General features: G+C 37.8%; 1 protein-coding gene across 1 annotated transcript in view; it reads right to left on the bottom strand.

Annotated features, from left to right (window-relative positions):
* bbg (PDZ domain-containing protein big bang) overlaps window positions 1-27232 on the bottom strand; it is a 171163-nt gene that overhangs the window by 120137 nt on the left and 23794 nt on the right. The window contains exons 3-4 of the mRNA XM_089467015.1: window positions 18084-20721; window positions 14129-16635 (exon numbers count right to left, since the gene is read on the bottom strand). Coding sequence (XP_089323141.1) covers window positions 14129-16635; window positions 18084-20515 — 4939 coding nt within the window. The 5' untranslated portion in view covers window positions 20516-20721. The remainder of the gene's footprint in view (window positions 1-14128; window positions 16636-18083; window positions 20722-27232) is intronic.

Genomic DNA, 27232 nt, shown 5'->3' with positions numbered 1-27232 from the left:
GCGATGACTCTGTGGACAGATACGGCTAGCAAGCTGGAGGCAAGCTACGTGCAGCGATAATTGCCACAAGATTTGCCTTGTGCAACATGAATAATTTCGCACGCAAATTATTTTTAATATTAACGCCAGTCGGCCCGGCCAGATAGTTTCACAAACAGCGAGCCGAGAAGCATGGTGCGGTCAACCGCAGAAGAGCAGCAGGAGCCGGCAGGAGACGCTGCAGCAGCCATGGAGAGTAGGCAGGCAGACACTAAAAGTGCAGCGCACGAATTTAATTTTTACTTTTACAGTTTGGCAACAGCATCTGCATCATAATGTGGCCTAGGATGACAGTCAGGCAGAGCTATATATATACTATATATATGTATATCAGTCTGTGTGGGTGGAGTAACTCGGCAGCTGTGCGACTCTGTAAAGCGATATGTGAAACTCCAATTGTCCAATCAACCAGACAGTTGGTTGGCCAAAAAATAAGATAAAATGACACAGACACAATGAGTGTGGCTCAGTTATTTTATTTTTATCTTTTTTGATGGCTTTGCGGTCGTGTATTGCCACTGATGAGACTGAGGTGCCAAAAGGTCAAGATGCTGGCGAAAATGAGCCCAAAAGTGGAGCCAGAACACGTTCCAGGTATGACATGCAATTACAGCTGTGAGTCGTCAGAGCGCATAATGGACAAATAAACATGTAAATGGAAACGAAAAGATCTGACTGACTATTGTATTGCACTAGGTAAATGTGAGTAGATAAGATGAAGCGAGTAGCTAGGCGATATAACAGAAATGGAAAATATATAAAGTGTATAGAAATGTGTGAGCATTTGATACACTATTTTAATCTATAAATATAATGAGCTATGCTCAATAGACTCTCTATATAGTATATACACAAGGCTTAATAAACTGACCCGATTAAGTCATGTCTAATAAAAATGATCGATCGTCTGTCTCTCGAAAATTGCATAAGCTCAAGATTTGCAATTTCACGTCTAATAAATTTATTATATATTTAATTTAAATTTTATGTTGTTTAACCAAATGTGGTTAACAATTCAATAATAACAAAGCTTTTTAAGCTGCACGACGTTTTTTTTTTTAAATTATTTTTCAGCTAAGCCGTGACACATGTTTACTTATTTGTTTGAGATAAATATTATAAAATTCGCATACAACAACTTGTTTTCTTTTATATTTAATGTCGGTTGGCTAAAAAGCTCGCCTACGTAGTGCAGTGTGCACACACAAGTCGTGAGGGTTAAGGTCTAAGAGACTATTCAGAGAAGTCATATAATATAATTTAATTATACTTTTTTCCTAATAAGTCAATATGTGCTAATGGTAAAAAAAAAAAAAAATTATTTTAATACATCAAACTAATTATTAATAATTTTTACATTTTTTTATATATTTTTAAATAAATTTTTTTAGAGAATTAATTAAATAAGAAATATATTAATATGAACATTGCATATATGTTACTAAATATTTTTTTTTAGAGAATTGATTAAATAAGAAATATATTAATATGAACTTTGCATATGCATTCCCAAAAGTATATCTACTATATATAACACTTCATATTTCTGACATAACCATACATTTCACATAACTATGTATGTACATACATACATTGAATACATATGTATATACTTAGTACACAGCATTAAGTTATTGTTGGCAAGCAGGAAAAGCGTTTGCCAGCGTTCGCCTCTAGCCATATAAATAATTCACTCGTCGCGACGGGCTAATTCAATTTATTCGAAACGTCTATTGGCCACTTTAAATGCCAGTTTAGAGGCGATTGCATTTTGGGCCCACACACTGCAGCTGCACGGGCCATGCACAAGCCTGCGCTGTGCTGAATGGCAAGGGCTAATAAAACTGCTGTCTCGGCCCCGGCTCGTACCCGATGCTCATATAATCGTAAAACACAAAACTCAATTACAACATTTGATGCTCAAGGCCACAAATAACGTAAGTTACGATGCGTCAACATTTTGCACACGTCCGCTAAGAAGCGCGGTGCGACACACACAGCTCACAGCTCAGAGCTGAGTCTCTCCCTCTCTCTCTCTCTCTCACTCTGCTTCCCTTATTCCTAGTGCCACCTGGCATGGCCTGATCGGGGACAAGTGATGCATTGCTTTATTACCAAGAAAGTGAGGCGAGGCCTTAGCGTTGAAAGCTGAGTCGCCGTCCCCGTCCCCGTCGCCGTCGCCGTTGCAGTCTCGTGGCTCTGGCTCTGGGCCTGAGTCGCCTCTCGGCCTCGTTCTGCAGACTGCAATATGCATAATTATGCGCTGCAACTCCCTCTGTCAGCGAGTGCCCAGTCAGCAGGGCTGCTGCTGGGCCGCTTGCCTGGTATCCTTAGCGGCTCTTTTGGGTCCCATTCACGTGGCTCGTTTTTAGTGCTAGGCTGTCTTGTCAGCAGGATTAAGCAATTTTCAGCTTGGTTTGCGCTTTTCGCTCTGCCTGTCCGCGCCTCATCTTCAGCACAGCGTCTCTACCCTCCGACTGCCTGGCTCTCTGCCCCGCCTACTGTCTGTCCCTGGCAACGCCCCGTCCGCCCGCCTCTACAAGCCACAGACAAGCCACTGCCCACGTTGACAAAAAAACAAAAAAAAGCGGTTGAAATTTTGCGATGCGTAAAATTTTGTTAATTTAAGCCGCACGCAGCGGATGTGCAGCACCTTCAAGCTCCGTTGAGGTGTTAATGTGTGCCGCAAAACTTGCAACGTGTTGCATCTTTATTAATTTCAGAGACTTCATTCTCACGCAGAAGACAAAAAACTGTTAATGTTTTGATTGAGGCCAAGAGCAAGAGATGTGCGCCGAAGTTCTTAAATTGAAATTTCTGACTGAATGATTTTTTTATTAATGGCAAAATATATATACATACAAATAAATTAATTGAAATTGGTGGCTGAATATTTTTAGGAATGGCAAAATATATATACATATACATATATAAACACATACATATTTATATACATATATAAAAGAAAATATATATATTGCCATATATATTTAACTATATGCTTATACCAATCCCTGCAAGCTTGGAACAACTTAATTTGTTTGCGGCAGAATATGAAGAGTTGAAAATTAAATTCATAAAAGAACATGATTATATGTATATAGAGTTGGGCGTTCAAATGGTAACCAACCTTAAATCTTTAACGCAGCTGCAAATGTTGCTAAACTATAGTTCTTATTATTAGCTAAAGCATTAAAATAAATTAAGCCATCCAATTAAGGCTAAATAAATGTATGAGAGATAGAAGTAAAAAATATATATAAATATTCTGAGCTAGGCACTGAAAGCGTAACATCTTACGTTAACTAAACCCATTTTCAAAACTAATTTATTTTTCATTTCAAATTACATTATGATTAAAAATAATCACAAATTCAAAATTCATGAACTTTAGCTATATATATGATAATGTTCCCTTTACTTTAGCGTTCAGACGTTCAAAAATTAATTAGCAAACTGAGTCGCATTCGGCTTTACTCCACTCTTGAAGATCTTGAATCGCCTCTCAAAAATACCCTAGAGAGAATAGCCTGCATGGAGAATACATTGCGCTCGAATCTAGTAAGCTATATTATGGTCGGTGCTCGAAGCAATGTTTAGCAACTATTCTTCGTCCACTTGAGCTGTGGGAGAGGCTCTCATATCTTGTTGAAATATCCAAGGTTCCCAAACATAATCTGAGTTTATTCAAGTCTTCAAAGCAGTCTAGATCAAACCTTCATTCACTATCAGCCATTTAATTGTATGGATTTTTAACAAAACATTCTAAGCTTCACAAAGAATCTGTAGAGAGAAAAGGCGAAGGCTTCTAGCAAATATTCTCAATAGAAAGTAGATAAACTCCAATATCAACATTCCGTCGATTAACTTTCAACAGCTCCTGAATTTGCTTTTCTAGCCAAAAGTGCTGTAGACTCTTTAAAATCGCTTTTTATCACTACCAATTGCAGCTGCACCTACTCTTCCTGTGCATTATCATTAAGCGCAACTGCGCACTCATTAACTACCTAAAGAATATCTTTCGCTCTGTGGCTTAACCCCATTCACAGGCTGGCCGAAGAGCCGAAAAAAAAGTCAGGCTAACTAATCAGCTGTCATGTTAGAGACAAGCTCAAGCAGAGGAGGAACAGTAGCTCGCGTTGGGGGATTGGCCAGTGTCAAGCGCTGTCTCCGACTGCACTTTCAAATCCAATTAAGAGTGTGAACTTGCGTGGCGTTGGAAATTAACAGATAGATAAACGACAACAAATGCAACAGCAACAACAACAACAACAACAACAAACAGCAAACAGAATGACATTGTCACATTAAATGCGAAACAAAGCGAAAATCTTGAGTGCAACAGTAGCAGCAGACTAAGAAGGGAGAGAGAGAGGGATAGAGAGGCAGAGAGAGTGAGAGAGGCCAAGCCCAGCTGCACTTTGGTGTCAAACGCAACCAACCCGAACCCGAACCCGAGCCCGAGCTCGAGCTAGAGCCCAAACCTGAACCAGGCTCACCTCACACGGCTACGGCTCATTACAAGCGCTGGCTTCTGGGTTCTGCTGGCAGCTCGCTGCAATTATCACACATTGCCAAATGGTCACGGACCACGAAATCTCGATTTTGCAGATAGAAGCCCAGGCCAAAGGCATATGGAGCCCAGAAAGTCAAGCGAAGCATTGCACTCTATGACTTCATAAAACGACTTCCACGCCGAAAACGAGACAGTTTCCAGCTCTCCTTGCTGCCCACCTCTAAAGCTAGCTATACCCTAAGTTGAAGGTACTTTGACTTTTCTATTAGGAGTGTAACATGGGGAAGGAAATTTATTTTTATTTAGTTATATCCCTCAACACTCCTCGCAGTCTGTTTCCCTTGCAAGAGTATTTGATATTCGTTTCTTGCACTCACTTCTATTCATTGTGATTTGTTTTTTGCACCTTCTGTGCCATAATTCTCGCCCAGTTGACATTTATGATGTGTGCGCGCATGTGATTTTCAACGTTAGCGATTGCAGCGCGATAAAACAATGAAAATGAAGTCATGCCTAGATTTTCGAATGGTTTCCTTGCTTGGCTACTCCCAGCCAAGTGTTAAATAATTAGCAAAACTTTTTATTTGTCTCGGACTCTTTGGGCCAGTCAGTTAATTGAAGCGTAGAGCCTTGCATAGCTGCCTGCCCAAGCAAATGGGAATTTATGCAGCTGAACTGACTTTCTAAATTGCGCTACTGAGAACGCTATTTGTTTAGCTGGAGGTAAGTGCTATATATATGTATATGTGTAGCTCTTATGATAGCTAAAGGAACTGTGTTGGCTTAGCAAAGGGGCAAGTACTTATATAGAAGTCAGGCATACGTAATATAGGGGAAAATATTTTAAAAGCTGGATGGAAAGTTAGATAACTCCTCCAGCATATTTCTCTTCCTTAAAGTTTATTTTTCGATATCATATAAGGATTGTGCTCGCTAGGCTCTATCAATAGCCTTCGTGAATTGAATGTTTGCATGTGTGTGTGAGCGTGAAGATTGTTTGCATTGAGTTTTTAAGCTATTCGCTTACTCTGTCAATTGTACGATTGTCAATCGTATCTCTCCCGGAACGATGTTCGTGGAAGGAGCGTAATACGAAAAAAATAACTTTTGATGCTTAATAGAAAACAAAATCGATCAGAAACGAAGGCTCTTGCTCAGAGCGAAAGCGATCCATGATGATTTTCCCGATTGATTTACATTGATGTGCTTTAAGAATATTTACAAGTATACACAATATATTAAAAGTGTGTATATTATATTATGATATATTATATTGTAGATCAATATTATAATTATAAAGAAACAATATTCTTACTTAATTGAATTTTACTTTTAGAAAATTTGTTTCATAAAATTAGTGCAAATTTAATTAGTTTAAATGTTTCCCTATTGCAATTTTATTTTTGTTCTTTATTAAAATTCTTTTTTATTATAATTTTTTGTTTAATGATATTTAATAAATTTTAAAAATTTTTTTTTTTATTTTTATTCTTTATTTAAATTTTTTGTTTATTGATATTTAATAATTTATTTAGTTTAAATATCAATAAAAATATTAATCGCTATTCCAATTTTATTTTTATTTTTTATTAACAAAAATTTTTTTTTAATTTTTTGTTTAATATTATAATGTTTAATAATTTTTTATACTTTTGGAAATTACTTTTAGAATTTTTTTTCATAAAATTAGTGCAGATTTAATTAGTTAAAATGTTTCCCTATTGTAATTTTATTTTCTTCTATTCTATTCTTTATTAAATTTTTTATTATAATTTTTGGTTTAATAATATTTAATATTTTAATAAGTTTAAATATTTCTCTATGTCAATTTTATTTTTAATTTTTATTAATAATTTTTGTATTAAATTTTTCAAAATGATATTTAATAATTTTTTATTCTTTAGCAAATCTTTAACAAATTTGATTTATAATGTAATAAAAAATAAACTTTTATATTTCGCTAGTATATATATTTCTTTCTTTTTTCTGTGCAAATAAAAGCAGGAAATATGTTCCATTAAACAAATAATTAAACTACAATATTTATACATTTTTCATTTAATTTTTCAATGCATTAAAATTACAAGTTCCGCCAGACATTAACAAGCATCACTAGCAGCAGCAACCGACTCAATGTCGAGCCAATTCAACGCTCGCTTAGCATTATTTACTCAAGCATTAATTTCCGAGCTCGAGCCGTTCAACACGCTTTGGCACATTTCAATATGCTGACAATATTGACGCAAGGCTTCATAGCGAAAAACTCAATATATGTGTTCGGCCTTTATTTTGCCGACTATTTGTGCTGGAGTCTGGAGCCGCTATATGTATATACATATAGCGCACAAAAGGTAGAAATCGACAGCAGTTGGACATAAAGGGACTCAATTCATATTTCATAAGCGAAACGATGCAGTGTTGAGTAAATAAATGAAGATAGTATTCAATGAAGAGGGCCGGCCACAAAGGCGCTGGCAGAACGTGAACACCGGAATGAATAGCTTCGTGAATCTCTTTCATTCTCAGTTTGCCAATTAAAGTTTTGAGTATCTGTAACAGCTACATTAAAGATGCAGCTGACATACAGCATTTAAGCAAATCATATCGATTGCCAATCAGATCAAATGAAATCACTCAATCGGCTTGCACTTTGACCCCAATGCACGAACGCCTCTCAAAACGTTCGATGCAGCATTTTCTGGCTCAGCGATTGTCAAATTAAATGCCATTTAAAATCAATCAAACCAACTGTAAATTTTGACAGCGTTTTGCGGTGGATGACGTCCGAATTGCAATTGGAATTACGTTTAAATCCATTGCTTTGCGGTATCTATATGAAATAGCTAACGCTTCACATTTAAATTTTTTTTTTTTTTTTTTTTTTTTTTTTTTTTTGTGCCAACCCAGAGAGTGATAAAAACTATGTAAAGCACTTGGCATCAATAAAAGCTTTAATTCGATTTTATTTGTATTATTTTTTATTGCCTCTTAAATGGTGTATTTTAAATTTTAATGTGAATTTGGGTCCTATACTTGATCAAATGTACGGAATATTTGTCTAATAATTAAATAGTTTTGGTATCTGGTTTTATTTGTGTTACTTTTAAACGTTTCAGCGTTAAAATGCTTTTTTTTATATGTTCACATAAAAAAAAGTGGATAAAAATATGCTAAATATTTTTATTTTATTTTATTTTTATTTTATTTTATTTTTATTTTATTTTATTTTATTTTTATTTTATACTTTGTAAAATTTTGGTGTATACTTTGTAAAATTTTATATATTTTTTATATGTATTGCTGTTTATGTACTCCTTTGGCTCTAGTTCCCATGTACATACTTTTACAGAAATTAAGCTAATTTTAAACTTTTACAAAATATTTGCTTATTTCGATTGCAATATGCTGCGTATACTTAATAGAAAGTAATGCCGAAATGTCTGCGTATTTTAGTGGCTATATTCCTCTGAAATAATATACAATATAATTATATATAATTTATATATATTTCATAAATTGAAGTCTATTATTGCGAATTATTTTATAAATTATTTTACCAAAAAACTAAATTATTCTAAGCGTCAAAAACATTTTTTGGCAATTTTCTTCTGTTCTATATAACAAGAGGACACCTTTTTACCGTATTAGTACCGTACCGATTAATTTTGTTTAATTTTTGTTTAGTGGAGCACTGTCATTTACATGAATAAAACTGTATAGATAGTATCTATGAATCTCTCGCAATATCTATCTTTTTGTTTTTATATAAGTCCAATTGTCTTCTCAGCTGGCATACAAGTTCTCAAACATCCCAACTCACTGTAATTTACTCTATAGCACTTCACTCCTAATTCAGCCTTGTCATTTGTGTATTAGAAAAAGATTTCGCCCCGATATTAAATACAAGACCCACCACAGCTGCTAACAACCCAGCCAATACCACGAGCCAAAGTTAACAGACGATAGTTTTATTTACCAAACAATTAAAAACGACAAAACCGCAAACAACAAAATTAGCTACAAAATATAATCAAAAGACCCCGAGGCGCCAACAGCGACATGTAATTACATGGAGCCAACTGCGAAAACAACAACAACAACTACAGCAACAATGACAGCAACAACAATGAGCAACAACCAATAATAACAACTAGCACACACACACATACACATACACATACATCAGTCGAGAAGTTGACACCGAAAATCGAATTGAAAATTAATTTCAAATTAATTTTAAATGCACAAAAGCGATAAATTTTGCGCAATGCTCGCAACAAGAGCCAAGGGGTTGAGTGTAGGAGAACAAAGTGACTGAGTGAGTGAGTGAGTGAGAGAGAGAGAGGGAGGGAGGGCAATAGCAAAGGGTGAGCGGCAGCTGACCTGCAAATGTCTACAACACTTGTAATCAAATAGACTGACAGACAACGCTGTCAATTGAAAACTGTAAGCCAACGCGCACCAAAAATGAAAATAACACCAAAAGTACAAGAGAGAATTGCTAGTCGAACTTGAAATACACTTGAACACAAAACACTAGAAAACAAAAAATATATATATTAAAAACTTAAAAAATTTTACAATATATAAATATTTCTATTAGAGTTACAACTTAATAATAAATGAACTTTCTTAAACACTATAGACTAGAAAAAAATATAAGAAATATAAAAAGGAAAGTAAAAAATATAAATTGTAAAATAAATATTTATATTGAAATTTTAATTTTATAATAAATATTTTAAAAATTGTTTGAATACAAATGATAGAAAAAATATATAATAATGAAATAACTAAAAATTTTTACAATATTTAATAAACATATGACTAGAAAAAATATAATAAATATAAAAAGTAGGTAAACAATTTTGTTTAATACATATTTGTATTATTATTTAATTTATTTAATTTCATTTAAAATCTATCTGGGTTTTTTTAATTTTATTTTTATATATATATATAAAATGTGTTTATTTATTTGATTATTTAATTAAGATTCAATTAAATTCTGTAATTTATTTCATTGATTGGCATTGATAATTTTATTAATTGTTATGACTTTTGTTATTGTTATGACTTCTTAAATTGAAAAGCAAATTTATTATTACCATCATTCTCTATACACTCAAATACTTTTAAAGATATTTAACGTAAGTTTATTATTTAATATGTATTCAATCAAACAAAAAAGGTTTTGTTTATATTGCTTTATATGCATATTATAAACTAGTTCCACCTTCTAGCATTCATTTATTTCTCGTACTATATCAAGCATTTTTCGTGGCATACTTTTAGCAAGTTGAAAATCAACTAACTTTCTACAACTTTGCTTGGCTTTCTTAAATATTAAAAGCTCTTCAAGGTATGCAACTGGAAAGCAAATTTTAATTAGAATCATGTGGACAAAGTAAGCATTGAAATAACATATTTATTTAATATGCAATTTCAATGTATTATTGTTAAATGGTTATACTATTAAATAAGTTATGAAGAATGCATTACCTAGCTGAGTTTTACATATGACATAGTGCAGAGACCCAGCAATAAATTGTCGTCCACCAAAGGGGCAAAACAGGACTCGAGTGCACTTCGGTGCCCAGGCTCGGCTACCCCAAATGCATTTTCATTAGCCCAGTGGCTGGGGCCAAACGTGGCGCCTCAGTGGGCGCCGTGTGCCCAAAAGCAATTATGGCAAATGGTTTCAGCTGCTTTTAGATATGGAACGGCAATGCGAGTCAGTCAGTCAGTCAGTCAGTCAGTCAGTCAGCCAGTCAGTCAGTCAGTCAGTCAGCTGGTCATTATGGCTTCAAATCCAATTTCAAAGTGTTGAGCACTGAAAACAGAAAACTGAGCACAGAAGCTGACGATGACGTTGACAGCGTCACAGCTGAAAGGGCAAAGGTGGCTGGATAGTGAACAGCCAGGGAATAGATTGAGCTGGATTACTTTGCTCAATGCCAACTGTTAGCAGATTAGAATTCTGTGCAGACCCGAGCACAAATAACATCGGTAATCAATATTGATAAGGGCTTATCACCATATGGACACAAATATTTGTTGTCAGTGATAGATAGCACTTGATATGAAAAAAAGAGCTATCGATGCATTTTGACCATAAAATAAAAGTAATTACCATTAAAGAGATAAAGAGAGAGACACAGAGAGAGAGAGAGAGAAAGAGACAGTGCGAGAGGGAGAGCGGCAGACAGACACAAAGGCTTGTAATTATGAAATTCAATGTGGCATACAAATATTCCTTTTTATCGCACGAGAGAAATACCACGATGCAATAAATACAGGTGGAATGCAATAATTATACGCTCTTAATTAAAAATACATAATTAATTGAGCACACTTGAAGATACGCGAATTCAAGTGATATATGATAATTTGATATGTGAAGGGAGACTATGATGGAGATATAGACATAAATAAAGAAATATAATATATATAAATATATATAAAAAAAAAAATAAAAAATATATATATATATATACATAACTGTATATAAAGAGAAATATTTAAAAATTAAAATTATTGAAAGCTAAAAGTTAGAGCTGCGATAAAAAAAAAATAAAAATATATATATCTAAATATTTAATATAATATAAAATATATAAACATATAATATAGGTATATGTATAAATATAAATATGTATATATGTAAGTAAAATGATCGATTATTGTCGATAGTAAAGAATTAACTTAGCTCGGCGCCTTGATTAAGAATATTATCCCATTTGCATTGGATTTATAAAGACATCTATGAATTATAAATACCTTCAAAGATTCTCTAATATATTATAAAATATGAATTTCAGTCAGCTTCAAAGATATACAAAAATTTATATACCTTTCCCACACAGTTTTACAACTGAAGCCCGCTAAAAGCTTATCCGAAAATTGATAATTTGTTGAGTTTGAACAGTTAGCCTGACGCAATCCTGAAATTTATAACACTACACGCAATGTACCATAAATACCTCCGGTAAAAAAAAAACAGTAAAAGCCTAACACAACAGTGGTAATATTACCTATATCTATGTTGCAATAAAAATATTGAAAAAAAAAAAAAAAACGATTTATAGTTTTCACATCAAACAAAATTTCAATTATTGATTAGATAATAAAATTATATAGATATTCACATAGGTTTTTATGCTCATGCTCTTGCACGTTCACCCCACTGTATAATATGCAAATTCAATTCGTTTGGCTGCAAACATTTTTGATTAATATTTCTGGCCAGAAGGATATGGCCAAAAAGCCCTCGAAATGCTGAACCACAGCACATGAAAGCAATCTGCATTTCGTAGCGCATTTTGGTATGCAAATTCTTGTTGGTGCCGAATGCCCCGCGCGCACCTGTGCGCAATGCCAATACAGGTGCCAATATTTGTCAGTTTTTGTTTAATTAAAACATTGCACCAATATTTTATTTGCCCTCTGCAGCTCATTGGATTCGATTTTGGGTTTCGCACGATTTTTATTATTTTGTTGTTGCTTCTGTTAAACAAATGCAAATCCAATGCACATAAAATATTTAAGCCCAACAATTACGTATATGCATATATGTACATACATATATATAAATGTGTGTGCATCGTATACGTGATATTTGGTTTTATGCACCTGGCGTATACGCAATATGGTTTTATATGCAATTTTTGGCTATTTCGATACCTTTTACAATTTGTATTTCGTTGCGTGGCAATTGTTCTACATTTTATTTATATTATTTGGCGTTGTGCGCGGCTAAATGAAAATAATTCGCGTATATGTTTTTCATAAATTCTGCATAATTTGTTAAAAATATATATATTCATGTTTTTTTATTTTCATAATTATAATTCAAGAGAATTGTTTGTCGATTGTGTAAATGGAAAATTTATATAACGATATGCAATTGAGAATACTAAAGGGGCAACGATATTATGGGCAAAAATGGAAATGTTTTTCACAAATATAATACAATCTCATATAAAGGAAAACTTTATGAATATTTGCATTTTAGCATCGACCTGCACTTTGCCAGTTCGGCTTCATTTGCAGCTGCAGGCCATAAGTCCACAAAGTCCATTAGTGGCATTTTGCATATGCCAAGGGCAAACACAGCCCAACTGGCCGTTGGACTAGGGCAGTGAAATTTTGTGTACCACACCGAGCTTGAAATTTCACATTGTGGCTTTGCCAGGAGAGAGGGAGAGAGAGGGAGACAGATTCTATATGTATGTATGTGTGCAGTGTGCGACCAATAATTGGATGCCTTCTACTGCTAACGGACTGTCGAGAGTTGTCAAAAATCAGCCGGAATAGGCAAACTATCCCAACTGTCCAAAACAGTTAGCTGATGCTGCCAGCCGCAGTGACCGCTACTAAATGCTAATAGAACACTGCTAGGCACACAACAGAGCTCAGCCTCAGCCTCTGGCTAGATTTGCCTAGCAATGCAGCGAATATGTGGAGCAAGTTGAAGCCTGAAGTGTTTGGGACATCGAACAATAATTGCAACATCAATTGCAATTCCTGTGAAAAACGACCAAGAGGTTAAAGATGTGATACTTAGAAGTAAAACAGTTTGAATGGATATAGATGTAACTTAAGGGAAGTATACATACATATATACTCAATACTACTAAATTAAGTTAAAAGTTGACCTTTAAATTAATTAGCTTCGGGAATATTATAGGAACTAAACATAAAGTCAGAGTGAGAGCTAGATGCATTCTAATTTTTATTCTATGACTATAGATATTAGGAAGATATTTCGGCAGAATTTTTAATATTTAAAATGGTATATAATGTACATAAGGAAAAGTTTCTTTCGCAATAATCATTTCTAAATAAAGAAATCACAAAAAATTGCAGTGAATACATATAATTTGGGAGCTAGCTACATTCGAAGTAGATGTCTTACGGCTCAATGGATCTTATGGCAATGGCTCAATGGATCATACGATCTATTAAGTCTTATGAGCCAATGAGTTTTATAGTTCAATTGGTCTTAAGGAAAACTAACAAGACGAATTGACTCAGTTGCATAGAAACAAACAGAGTTTGCACTAAAAGAAACACTTGTTCATGATTAGGAATATATATTATGTACATTATGTACTTAAATAGACAGATATAGCTAAACAGAGTCGAAAGTGAATGCTAATCTGGAATATATATATATATATGTACTATATATGAAAGTATAGGCGTGTACTTCTTTTATTAACTCAGCAAACTTGAGCTCTTATCAACAATAACACAAGATAAACACATAAAGAGTAAGCAAGTGCATTTCGAGAAGTCAACTTTTACTCTCACTAATTTCATTTCAAATGGCTTAAACAAAGTTTTTTCAGCTTTATAAACAGAATGTAATCTGTAAAAATAGTATACAATGCTCTATAACACTTTCAACTGGACTTCCATTCGAATCGACTCTTTCGCATTCACCAAATCAATGTCCATGTGTCACACACAAACACACACGCACACACATGCGCTCGTTGGCAAAAGAGATTTAGCTCTCCATTTGGCTGACTCCCGCCCTAATGCCTGGCACTTAACCTGAGCACTCACCTGTTTCGTGTTCACTATCGAGCGTCAACGTTGTTGACACATCATTCTCCACATGCTGTGCGTTGTCTCTATTTGGTCTATTGTCGCTGCTCTCGTTGTGCTCGTCCCTGTCGCTGGCATGCCCATTGATGACCTCGATGACACTTTTGACCGAATCTAGCGATGACGTCGCCGATACCAAAATTGGCGTTGTTATGGGCGTGGCAACCGACGACGACGATGACGATGCTGTTGATGTCATCGATGAGCTGGCACTGAGCACATTGCCGCCAGTGGGCTCGGTCAGGGATTCCCCACTTTGACCCACAACCTCGCGCTGCTTCTCTGCATTCGGCAGTTGATGGCTCTCAAAGTGCAGATCATCGTGCAGCAGGTCAACAGCTTGGGCGACCAGATTCTCGTGGACAGACTTGGGCGGCTCATTGGGCAAATCCACGCTGGCCAAATTGATAATTGGGCTGCTCTGCTTCGCCTGCTCCACGCCCACAATGATGCGCTCTAACGGCTTGGGCGGCGGCTCGAGGCTGCTGCGTCGCTGTGTCGGCTTTGGCTTAGCACTCAAACCCACTTCACTCCGCTTGCTGGGCACTGGCGGTGGCGCCGTCTTGGGCTTCACCACAGCCGGCGTCATCTTGGGCTTGCTGCTGGGCAATGGCGGCTTCGGCTTGGCCACTGGCACGGGCACTGGCTTGGGCGCCACCTTAGGCGTCGCTGCTTTGTGGAGTGCTGCTGGCTTTGGTGCTGGTGCATCGATGATGTTCTTATGCAGCACATAGCCCAGATCATCCTCAACTGCGGGTGGTTGCTTTATGGTTTCGATCAGCTTCGGCTGCTCCTTTGGTTGCTCGTTGGGAGTCTGAACGGGAAACTTGACTTGCTTCTCAATGGAAGTCTTGACTTGCCTCTCCGCTGCAACCTTGACTTGCTGCTCGACAGGAATCTTGACTTGTAGCTCGATTGTAGTCTTGGCTGGTTGCTCAACGAAAGTCTCTACTTGCTGTTCGACTGATGTCTTGGCTGGCTGCTCGACAGGAGCTTTGCTTTGCCTCTCAGCTGCAATCTGCTGCTCCAAAGGAATCTCGACTAACTGCTGAACAGGACTCTTGACTTGTTGCTCCACTGTAGCCTTGATCTCTTTAACAACTGGGATTTCAACCTGCAGCTCGGCAGCTGGTGCAACGATTTTGGGCTCAACCAACTGCTCCACTGGTGCCTTAGTCTCCTGCTTCACTGCAAACTCCACCAACAGTTCAGCCTGGTTTTTCACAGACTCTGCCGCCTGCACCTCTAGCTGGTGCTCCACTCTCTCCACTGGCTGCTCAACCAGCGCCTCTGTCAGCTGCTCAGCCTTTGGCTCCACCTGCTCAAAGGCGCTCAGGTCAAAGCCCTGCTCATCATCAGCCAGCTGCAGATTATACAGTTTCTCCGTCTCCTTCTTGACTTTCTGGTAGCTCTCAATGATCTTCTGTGCCTCCTGCTCCAGGCGGCGCTCTTCGTCCGTCTTCTTCAGCAGCTTGGCGCCCTTCTTGCTGGGCGTGTCTTTGCTTTGCTCCAGCCGCTTGGTCACCTGCTTCTCGCCATCCTTGCTGACCGTCAGAGTCTCGCTGAACTCACGCTCGAGCGTCGGCTGCGCCTCCGTGTCGACGGGCAGATCGTTCAACAGCTGCTGGCCCTCCAAGTAGGTTTGCTGCTCGGTCTGCTCGCACTCGATATAGCTGCTGATGCCGCCGTTCTCGGACAGCTGCAGCTGCTTGCCACATTCGGATAAGGTCAAAATACCCGTTTCAATACTCTGTTTATCCTGTGGATTGTCCAGGCGCTCCTTTAGACACGTCTCCGCCGAGACGGTGGCAGTCAACGGCTGCAGCTGCTCGACATCGGCCAGGTCGAGCAGATTGTCGTTGCTGCTGATTTTCTTGAAGCGCGCACTACTCGACTTCGACTCGGCGCTGGTCAACAGCTGCTCCTCACCAGTCAGTGCATCCTTGGTCCTCAGCTCGCTCAGCGTTTGCTGTTCGCTAACCACGCGACGCTCTTCGTGTACGGTTGTCGTTATAGCCGGCTGCGTCTCCTCCCGCTCCTCGTAGGGCTGCAGCTTGAAGGAAATGTCCGCCAGGGGAGTCGTAAAGACATTGGCGGAGCTGGACGAGCTTAGGCTACTGCTGCTTGTGGTGCTGCTAGTCTTCTTGGTGGTTACCACTTTGGTGGTTATTGTGCGTTGGGTCTTGCTGGAGCTCTTCTGGCTGCTGCTGCTGCTGAGGCTTTCGCTGGTTTCCTCCGTGCTGCTGGTTGTGGTCTTAGCGGTGCTAGCGGTGCTGCTTTCCACAAACTGCTCGGTAGCCTTATCGTCCGCTGCTTTCTCATGCACAGCAATCTTATCATTGCTTTGGACTTGACCCAGCTCCGCTGGCGTCTGCTCCACTTGGGCTTCCATTTTGGCTGTTGCCTTTTCTGGCGCTACGTAATGCGGCAACTTCTTTAGCTCCTCGGCAATCGCACTCGGATGGCTGTTTGGTTAGACGAGTGTACAACACATGGAGTAATTAGAATGATTGTCTCTTATCAAACAACAAAAATCTATATTTATATACTATGCATGCATGTTAATTGAACCGCCTCGCACCTGTCGGAAACAGCAAACGGAAATTTGCCGTCGTTTCGTTCGCTTCGCAAAATATTTAGAGAGAAAAATGCGCGTTCGCACTGAGTGCCCCGAAAATCTATGCCTTTCGCCTTTCGAAATAGAACTAATTGACTCGAACGTTGAGTCGAATGGCATTTGCCATTAGCTTTTATCAGTTGCGTAGACGAATTTCCAGGCCTTTATCAGTGCGCTTTGCGCTTTATGCTCTGTGCTCCGAGCTCTGAGCTCTTTGCTGTTGTAAACACACCGGCATTTGTTCTTATCAAAGCCATAAACGAGCCCTAGCTCGCTGTGCGATGTGTGAAAGTTCCTGCTATTATTATTATTTTACCTTTATCGCAAATATTTACAAATGCCCAAAAAAACGAACAAGTTTTTGCAACTTTTTTTTTTTTCTTTTTGCCAACTGGAAGACCTTATCTAGGCAAATAGTATGACTAGCTTTCGCCGAATTGCGCACGATATTACGCCTACGAATGGCTTCTACAATAACTTTCATTGTTTTATGCAATGACAAATATCAAATACTCTTGCATACAATAGGGTTATCTACTTTTCAGGCAAGCTTGTGATAATGATAATGATAATGATAATGATAATGATAATGATAATGATAATTCGCACGCTTTCCCTTTTCTTTGCCAACTGAATGGATTAATAAGTACAGTAGGCGACAAAACTTTACATAAGTTCCAGTTCCAATTCAATAATGTTATATGATTTCCATTGAGCTGAATTTGATATATTTTCTGTCTTAAGAGACATCTCCTTTAACTCTCAGTTCTTTTATTTCCTTTGATACACTCCCAATTCATATACCCGCTCTAGACCTCCTCTTTAAGCCACTCTCTCTCTTTTTCTCTCTCTACTTCTTGATTGTTTAGATACGCTCGAATTCCATATACCTTCTCTAGAGTCTATTCCAATACCTTCGCTCCCCAATTAACCCTTTCACCTTCTTTTGATTCTCTTGATACAGTCTCACTTCAAACACCTTCTCTAGACTCTACTTCAATCCCAACACTATCTAACCCCCCTCTCTCTATCTCTTTCTCTCTTTTGATTCTTTATATGCACTCCAATTCCATATACCTTCTCTAAAATCTATTCTAATGCCTTCATTATCTAATTAACCCCTCCATCCACTGTTGATTCACTGTTACTTCATAATCTTCTCTAAACTCTAACCGGGGCTAGACTACCCTTAAGGAACTCCTTCTCCCTCTCTCTTGACAAACTCCTCTTCCATACACTATACCCTATCCCACTACCTTCACAACCCATCCAACTCTCTCTACCCCAATAACTCACCCATTTGTCAAGGATTGCGGCTCCAGCGAGGAGAACTCTTCCTCCACCTCTCCAATGGTGGGCAACATATTCGAATGCCAGTACATATTGAAGTATGCCTCGGAGGGTCCTGGTCCATTGATCAGTTCCGGTGGACCCAGTTTCTCGCCATCTTCACAGATATACTCGCGCTCAGCGGCATCCACGTCATCCTGCTCGCCATCATCCTCGTCGCTGCTGGAGCTTGAATAGCATGTGGTGCTTTGAGTGTCGTCCACAATTTTTGTGCACTTGCCCACGATTAAGGGCGGCGGCGATTCCCTAGCGAGATCATCCGCCTCGGCAGCTGCTGCTGCCAAGAGAGCTGCAATGTCGCGTTGAGGCTTAGGCGATGTGTCCGGCTTTTCGACTGCCTCCTGCTTGTGCACCAGATCGAACAGACTGGGCAGCTTGTCCTCATCCTGAGTCTTGCTCTCGTACGTTTGGATCTTGAAGCGTATCTCACGATTGCTCGTGGGCGATGGCGTGTTCATGGGCGTGGCAGGTGGTGTGCCATTCGCGGACTGCCTAAAGGTCTGCATGCTCAGCTTCGGCTGCTGCTGCGGCGGCGTCGTTGGCAGCGACTGCAACTTGGGGATTTGCGTCTTCTGCAGCGACTGCACGCGCTCGGGAGGCTTCGGCTTGGGTCCCTTCGGGGAACGACCATTGCTGCCATTGCTGCCGATGGAGCTCAGCGACTCTGTCGAGTTGGAGCTGCTCCTCGTGCCACTGTTGAGCAGCACAGGTATGAACGTGCGCTCAGGTGTTGTGCGTGCTGGCGCCTCTGCAGAGTTGGCCCGCTGCAATGGGGCTCGCAGATGTCCTGGGCCGGGACTCAGGTCCTTGGACTTGCTGCGATAGAAGCCGAGCTTCAGATCTGTCTCAGACTTTTGCTTCTGCAACAAGCGAGGAATGTTGGAATTGACAGCCAGCGGCGATGTCGGTGACAGGGCGATCATTGATGTTGTCATCGATTTGTTAGCTGGCGGGGATTTGTTCTGCACGGGTGTTGTGACAATGGGTATGCGCGATTTGAGCTGCGGCGACTGTTGCTTAGCGGGCTGCAGATGCAGCTTGATCTCGCCCTCGGTCTTGGCGCGTGAGAAGCCCGGACTGACTATGGAACTCACGTGCTTGGCCTTGGGTATCTTCGTTTGCTCCTTTTTGATCTCCTTGACCGGCTCAGTGGTGGGCGTTGTGGGTGTGTCTGTGGGTACACGAGGCGGTGCCACCTCGATGGGCAGCTTACTGGGCGTGGCGATCTTACGTGGCATCGGTATAATGGAACGCTTCTTGGGCTCCACAGTAGCCAGCAGCACGCGCGGCTTAGGCGTTGGCGTGCTCAGCGGACTCTTCAGCTCCACATTTTCATAGTCATTGACTTTCTCCGTCTTGAACTCAATGTTCTCGTAATTATTGCCCGGTATGATTAGCTTGGGCTGACTCAACGTTTGCTCCAGCTGGAACTCCTCCTCGAGCAGGGTGAACGGCTGCACCAGCTTGGCCAGCTCGGGGCCATTCAGGCTGCTGGTCAACTCGGTGTCCGATGAGTAATTGGAGCCCATGGAGAACTTATCGATGACGGTGGATATGGTGCTCGCAGTGTCATCGGACTCGGAGCCCGCTTTCAAGGACTCGGCAAACAGATTGATGTAGTACTCGGCATCCGGCGGCGGTGTCAGCGGCTTCTCCACCACAAGCTGCACTGTGGCCGGCCCCTCCTTGGAGTTCTGTCGCTTCACCAGCTTGCGTGGCGGCACTGGCGGCGGCGGCGGTGGCTGGGCATTGAGCGAAATGGACACCTCCGATTGATGCTCATCCTCGCTGGGCGGCTTCTGGCCATGGCCGTTGCGCACCACCAGATGTATGGCCACACTATCTTTGAGGCAGCGCACGCACTCGATGCGCGTCATTTGCGAGACCTGATGGCCATCAATGCTTTGGATTTCGTCGCCCTCGCGCAAATGGCCCCAACTGGTGGCCACCTTGGAGGCGGGACTGTCGGCGGCGCACGATTGTATGAACAGCTTCTGCACCAGTTCCGTGTTGCGGGTGCCACCTTGAAATTTAAGGCCAAAGCCCAGGCGTTCGCCTGGCAAACGATAGACGGTCACATGCTCCGCCTGATCTGTCTCTGTTTGAATGTGCTGCTGCTGCAGTTGCTGCTGTTGTTGTTGCTGTTGCTGCTGTTGCTGCTGCAGCAACTGTTGCTGTTCGTTGATCGTCAGCACGGTAATAAATGAGGAGTCTTCGGCGACGGAACTTTGCCGTTTGACTAGCTTCTTCAAATGGTTTGTGTCTTTGGTGGACGATGTGGGATCGTCGACTTCAACAACGGTTATGTAATCATCGTCCGTTGCTGCTGTTGGGTTTGTGTCTTTGCTTTGCGACATTGTCGTTGCTGTGGAGGCCATGCTGTGCTGCTAAGCTTTATGCATGCGGCGCTGTTGATCTTTTAGGTTTATGCATGCGCTAGATGTGTTATTCTGATGGTTCTGGAATGCGCTAAATACGCGTTGATGAATTTCGTGTTTGGTTGTTGGCAGAGCTAAGCTTTTGTGATATTGGGTTGTGCGGTTGATGTCCAAGCTGAGATTAGTTGATCGAAGTGAAATTTGTGCTGTAAAAGGAAATAAATTAAAAACAAATAATATAAATTAATAAATTAAATGAAGTTAACAGAATTACAATAATTTAAAAACAATAAAAATGTTAAACTAATTATGTGTATAAAAATAGAAAAATATATAAACAAGATAACTAATAATTAAATAAAATACAATACACAAAAAAAAATAACAAATATAAATTAAAAATTTTAATAAAAGAATGTAAATCACAAAAGAGAACAAAAAAATAAAAAACTATGCAAAGCATTAAACAGTTATTTGAAAAAAAAAAAATAATAATTTAAATAAAAGAAGAACAAAACTAAATTTCAAATATTAATATATAAAAGCTTGAGACAAATAAAAAAAATATATAAACAACAATAATCAAAGTAAATCAGCAGTTAAACTTACTCAAAAAATTTTTAAAAATTATCATTTGATTACATTTTTTTACCAAGTTTAGAAAGTTTTGCAAATATAATTTTATATAAATAACACATCCAATATCTAATTTCAATTTACTTTCAGCCATGCAAAATGTTTCTTTATGCAGAAAACCGTTTTAATTAATTGACTCCAGTGGAGCTGCTGACGTCTTTTGTATCTCCATTTAGTAATAATGCTTTTCATAGTCAAAATACAAATTCAATCATCAAATTGCTTTTGATTTCAAACTATCCATGAGTTTAGCCATAACCCGAAAGACAGACAGACTCACAAGCGATTAACTTGCTTCACAGAAACTTTCAAATGCATTTCATTTCGACACCGAAATCCCACAATAAGTTGCCAAAAAACAAACAGAAAAAAAAAACTGTTCCCAGTTAACAACTCTTTTGGCATCTTTCTCTCTCCTTCCCCTCGTTGTCTCTTCAGCTCTGGCCACAGCAGCCTTCAGCCAAAACTATTTCCTTCCTGCACACGACACAAGACAACAGCAACAACAACAACGAGACAGAAACTGGCAAACTTTTGTTGCTACCGCAACTTCAACTGGGCGAGTGCAAAAAAAAACCAACAACAACAACAGCAGCAAAAAAAGCACACTTCAGGCTTACAATTTATGTCAACTTTCTTTTTTATCAAAAAAAAAGAAAGAATTAAGGAAAAAATACAACAAAATAAATTCCAAAGATTTTTCAAAGTAACCGCAAAATGTGGCAAGCGACTCCCACACGAAAACTTGCCCAGTCAGTCAGGTGGGTTGGGCCGAAGATGCGCGATTCAACAGATGATTTTTTTATGTTGTCTTTGGTTTTGGTTTTTTTAAGCAACGGGTTTTTTTCTAACCCCCCTCGAAGTTGCAGCGCGTTGCTGCAAGAAAGTTGCCAAGTTGCCAAATCATGTTGCGGTTCTTCTTCTTCTTCCTCGGCTGCTGCTGCTGCTGCTGCTGCCAATGGCACAAATACATTTCGGCATGGCCATCGAAATAACGCATCCCAACGAGCCGGCCAAACAGGTGACCAGCACCAGCACCAGCACCACTGACACCACCAGTCCGTGCAGTTCTTAAACTTGTTTCGATCACTTCACTCAAATTCGAATACCCTAACGAGGGCATGTCAAATCAATGCGAGAACAAAAAAACAAATATGTTTGCCTAAATTGTAAAAAATTGAAGAAAAATATATATTTTTTTGTTTATAACTAATGTAAATTTAAACTAAAAAAAATGTGTTTTTTTTCAATATATATTTTTATAATATACAACTAAAAAATAATCATGTTTCTATTTTATTAAAATTATATATTTTTATCTAATTTTAAAAAATATCGAATATTTAAGATTAAATATAAATATAAATACATATATGCAGATAATGGTTTTCATGTTATCGTAAAATTAACTAATGAACCACTTATTAATAAATACAAAGAATTTCCTATAATAATTTAAATTTTTGTATGTAGCCGTAGTTCTATATATATTTTTTTTTAACAGAGGAACACAATCTAAAAAAATATATATATTTTCACCATAAATAGTTTTTATTTATTTTTCTTAATTTTGTGTACCAATTTCAATTTCCATTTGTTTTAATAATTAAACTATATTAAATATTATTTTTGCTAAATAAAAAAAATATATATATAAATAATAATATATGACAAATATACGTATATATATATATTTTCATTTTAGAAAAAACAAAAATTAAATAAATTAACAATAAATTAAATTGTTTAAAACAACTCGAGAAAAAATAGGTTATTAAAATTCAAATTTCTTATAAATCACCAAGAGCAAATGGGCATAATAAATTTTAGGAAAGTTTTAAGAGTATAAATTTTAATGCATTTAATTTATTTTTCATAGAAATATTTAACTTTTGGTTTACATCTACATTCATAGCTAATATTTATAAGCCAATTATGAGCAGTGTATTTAAGCTTCGTTGTGGTTCACGCTGCATCATTCAGGCATGTTGTCTTTTATATTTCTTTTTTTGACTTTTCTGGACGCCTCTTTTATAACTGTTGTTTTGGCCAAGTTTGGGGCTGAGGCTGACGCTGCGACTGAGACTGAAGCTAACTAAGGTTGTGCCCGGTAATTACGAAGCTGAGCTCGCGCTTGCGGCCCGGCTCGGCCCGGCCCCGTACATCACAAATTTGAAATCAGTTTCATTATATAAATTGTTACCTTTAGACGAACGAATGTGGCAGACACGCTTGAAACGTGGGGATTAGCGAGAGAAAGATGCGAGAGAGTGCAGAAAAACGGATCTGATTCGCTTCATTGGCCTCACATTTCTAGAGCTGTGAAATATTTGCTGTTGCAGCGACTTAAATTGGGCTTAAATTGCCACAATTTGTGGCGCATAATGTCAAAGTTAGTTGCAGCATTAAATAACAACAACAACAATAAGAGAAAAAGTAGCTGCAAGCTATGCAATCGACTTCAATTAGAGTTGGCAAGCAAAAGGCTTCCGATAGACGCTCTCGTCAGCCAACTGTGTTGGCCAATGCATCTTTCTTGGGCGCCCGAACTGTGTCAGCCAGGAGGCCCCGCGACTTTGAGTGGCGTTCCCCAGTTTACAGTTTGTTTGCTTTCCATTGCAGCAACGGCCTCTGCCGCCATATTGCCAGCTAGCTAGCTCTGTCTGTCTGTCTGTCTCTCCTGTCTCCAGCAACAACAACTGTCCACATGCCCAGCTACGTCTCTGGCCACGTCTGCCTGGCAATCTAACCGTGCTGACTGACGGCTGCCGTCAAGAATTTTGGCGCTACAAAAGCGCATAAATAAAAATTGTTCAGCTCTGTTGACAGTGAGGCAGACAACGACAAAAAAAATGAAATAAAATAAGCAACAACAACAACTACGAAAACCGAAAAAAGCCATAAAAAAACTATTGCAGCCTGTCAGCTGTGCCATGGAGCGCCATTAGCCAGATGAGCCACGCAAAGGAACCAAAAAGGGAAACGTGTAAATTCCGCCAGAATTGCAATGGCTCCCAACAATGTTGTAACTTTATTTTTCAAAGGGAATTTTGGAGGTATAGAGAAGTGATAAGGCGGCAAAAGTGAAATGATACAATAATGATTGAAGAAATATGATCTATAAGGTAATTATGATACACATATATAGATGATCTATTATATGAAAGATAATATATATATGATAAAGTAGTAAATGCTAAGAAATATCTATATGATATACAAAATAATTTTGATATACATTTAGAGATATTTACCTACATGAATATTATGAATATGAATATATAATGAATTATAATATACATACGATAAAACATTAACAATGCTAGGATAATTATGATATACAAATATATAGTTATTTATTATAGATTATTTATTATATGAAAGGTTATATACATATGATAAAATTATATATAAGATGATTGTGATATATGTACATATATAGTTTATCCATTATATAAAAGATTATATACAAATGATAAAATACTAATAATAATACATAATGCTATCTATCTCTTGAACTATAAAAGCCAATTACAAATAATCTTTCCTTTGTTAACTGAGTAGCATTTTGATAAAAAAAATTGCTTGAAAATTATGAAACAAATATCTCTTCCCCATATGCATTATTAAATTCATGAAGCATTGACTAGAAAATAGCCACAATTCTAAGCCCTAGCGTAAATACGATGAAACTATATAGTAGAATATATATATATTGATTATATATTCATAAAATATCAAAATATTCTATACAAATATTTCCTATACGGTTTTGAATATTAGGCCTATCAAATGTCCATTTAAATAAACGAAACTTAAAGTAAACGGATAATAAGAAAGCAAATTTAAATCGAAATTGCAATTTGAAATTCTCTCTATGCATTTAAAAACGATATGAAGTGCCATGCTAACACACACACACACACACACAGACACACATATGTATATTTAATAATATAAGTGTGTGCATTTGTGCATTTCACTTCCTTTTTAATTTCATTAGCAAGTTGAATGCTTGCCCAGCTAAAAAGCCACTTAGCAAAATATGCTTTAAATGCCTTTATTAAAACAATTTATGCAAATTTCAACAACAGCAATAATAATAACAAAAACTAAGTGCGGTTGAAAACAATGCAGCAGCTCTATCTACCCCTCCTGCTCTCTCCCCCTATGCTCAAAGCCACCTAACGCTTAAGAGCAACAGCTGCTGCACTGCTTTTACAACTGCTTTGCCGACACGGTGCAAAAATTTCACACCATTTGCACTATGCAATTGACCAGCGCATAGCAAACTCTCCACACCTGCCACTTCCTTCTCTCCACTCAACGCTCCCCTTTCTACCTGCTCTCTCTCCCTCTCCCTCTCTCTCCCGCTCCATTGCTGCTCATTATGTGCGCAGCTTTACGCAAATTATGGGAAACTAACTCGCTAAGTTTTTGCTCTCCTTTTGGCCCGCAACGCTTTGTCTCTTTCGCACCACGCCAATGTTAATGCTAATTTGTTTTGCCTCAAACTTCCGTTCCCCGTTCGCCTTATTCGCGAATGCATTTTAATTGCACTTTTTCCTGCTGCCGTCAACTAATAACTGGCAATTTATTAAAATGTTTGCGGTTTTGCCAGAAGCAATAGACATTGACAAGAGAGAGAGAGCAACATAGAGAGAGAGCGAGAGAGAGAGAGAGCGAGAGTGGGAGAGCGAACGTTGCATTAAGCACTATTTGGCATAAATTTTGTTCACAATTTTGATTAAAGAGCAGGCCTTCGCCTTAGCGTCTCAGCGTCTTGGCCAATGGTCAGCAAGGCGTGAAAATTTCTCTACCCAGCTCGCCGGCGATTTATGTGAGAAATATGCTAAAATGCCAAACGAAGCGTGGCCCAGAGACGCCTACCAAAAAAAAAGAAATAATCCAAAACTCAGAAAAAAAATCTAATAAAAAACTGCACAAGCAACAAATCTGCCAGAGATGAGGGTCACACGAACAAAAGAAGAACCAGTTTAACAAAAAGTGCTTTGAATTTTTAGCATTTCAGGTGAACTATAGATGTGTGTAGTATATATAACAGTCTAAGATTTATGTGGGCATGATAAACCAATAGCTGTGCTAGTATGAAAGACTAAACAAAAACACATTTAAACAATGAACTGAATCAAATTATCGATTTCTATTGATAGTAAGGAAATTGCATGAATTATTAAGTATAATAATATAATTATAATAAATTCATACTGCGTATGTTAATAGAATTAGAATTTCAAAAATTTCTCCGTTTATAAAGACGAACAGATGAACTAAATTATATCGGCTCTTTGAAAAAAATTCAGTAAGCTTTTTCAGGCTTTAGTCATAAAATATCAAAGACTATGCCCTGACCTGCAAAAATCTTTAGCTAATATGACATCAGCAAAGTAGTCAAAATTGTCTAAAACGTATAAAATCGCTTTTTTGGGAACAACTCGATAATTTCTACATTATTTTTAATTAACTGAAATCAAAGTCTAACATCTACTCTGTTTTTCTGTTTTAAATTGAATTTAAATTAAATTACACATTTTAATACGTTTATTCCAATTTAAGATTTCAATTTAAGCTGCCAATATCATTAAAAAATCTGGTCCATTTCTTGTTTACCATAAATGTTTCAAATGTCTTTTTTTTTAGAATTTTTCTTTAGCCATTTAAATACATTTGGTAAACAGAAGTTTAGCTAGACTATAAATTAATAATTATTACATGAAATTTATTAGACAAAACTTTTAAACTTTCTTGTTCTTTATTTTAAATAAAGTCTAAAAAAAAAAAAAAGAAAAAGAAATGTCTTCTGCAATATAAGTAAAAAAGCCTTCTAGTTTATAAATTATATATACCCGAACCGATATTTATGATTCCAAAAATCTTAATGAGATATGATTTTATATCATTAATATAGTGTTTTATAAAGCTTTGCAGCATTGCGCTGTTCGCTTAAAAATTATTACATGAACAAACTGTATTTTATTTATTACATTTTTCATATAGTTTTCAGAGTAACTTTTGTTAATAATAAAGCAACAATATTCCCAGAATGTCCAAAATAATTAA

This window comes from Drosophila arizonae, chromosome 4 (genome assembly GCF_054131065.1).
Source record: "Drosophila arizonae isolate 15081-1271.41 chromosome 4, UAZ_ARI_1.0, whole genome shotgun sequence".
In the NCBI taxonomy this organism is placed as follows: domain Eukaryota; kingdom Metazoa; phylum Arthropoda; class Insecta; order Diptera; family Drosophilidae; genus Drosophila; species Drosophila arizonae.
The sequence above is the reverse complement of the archived record's forward strand: the minus strand, read 5'-3'. Positions and strand labels throughout refer to the sequence as shown.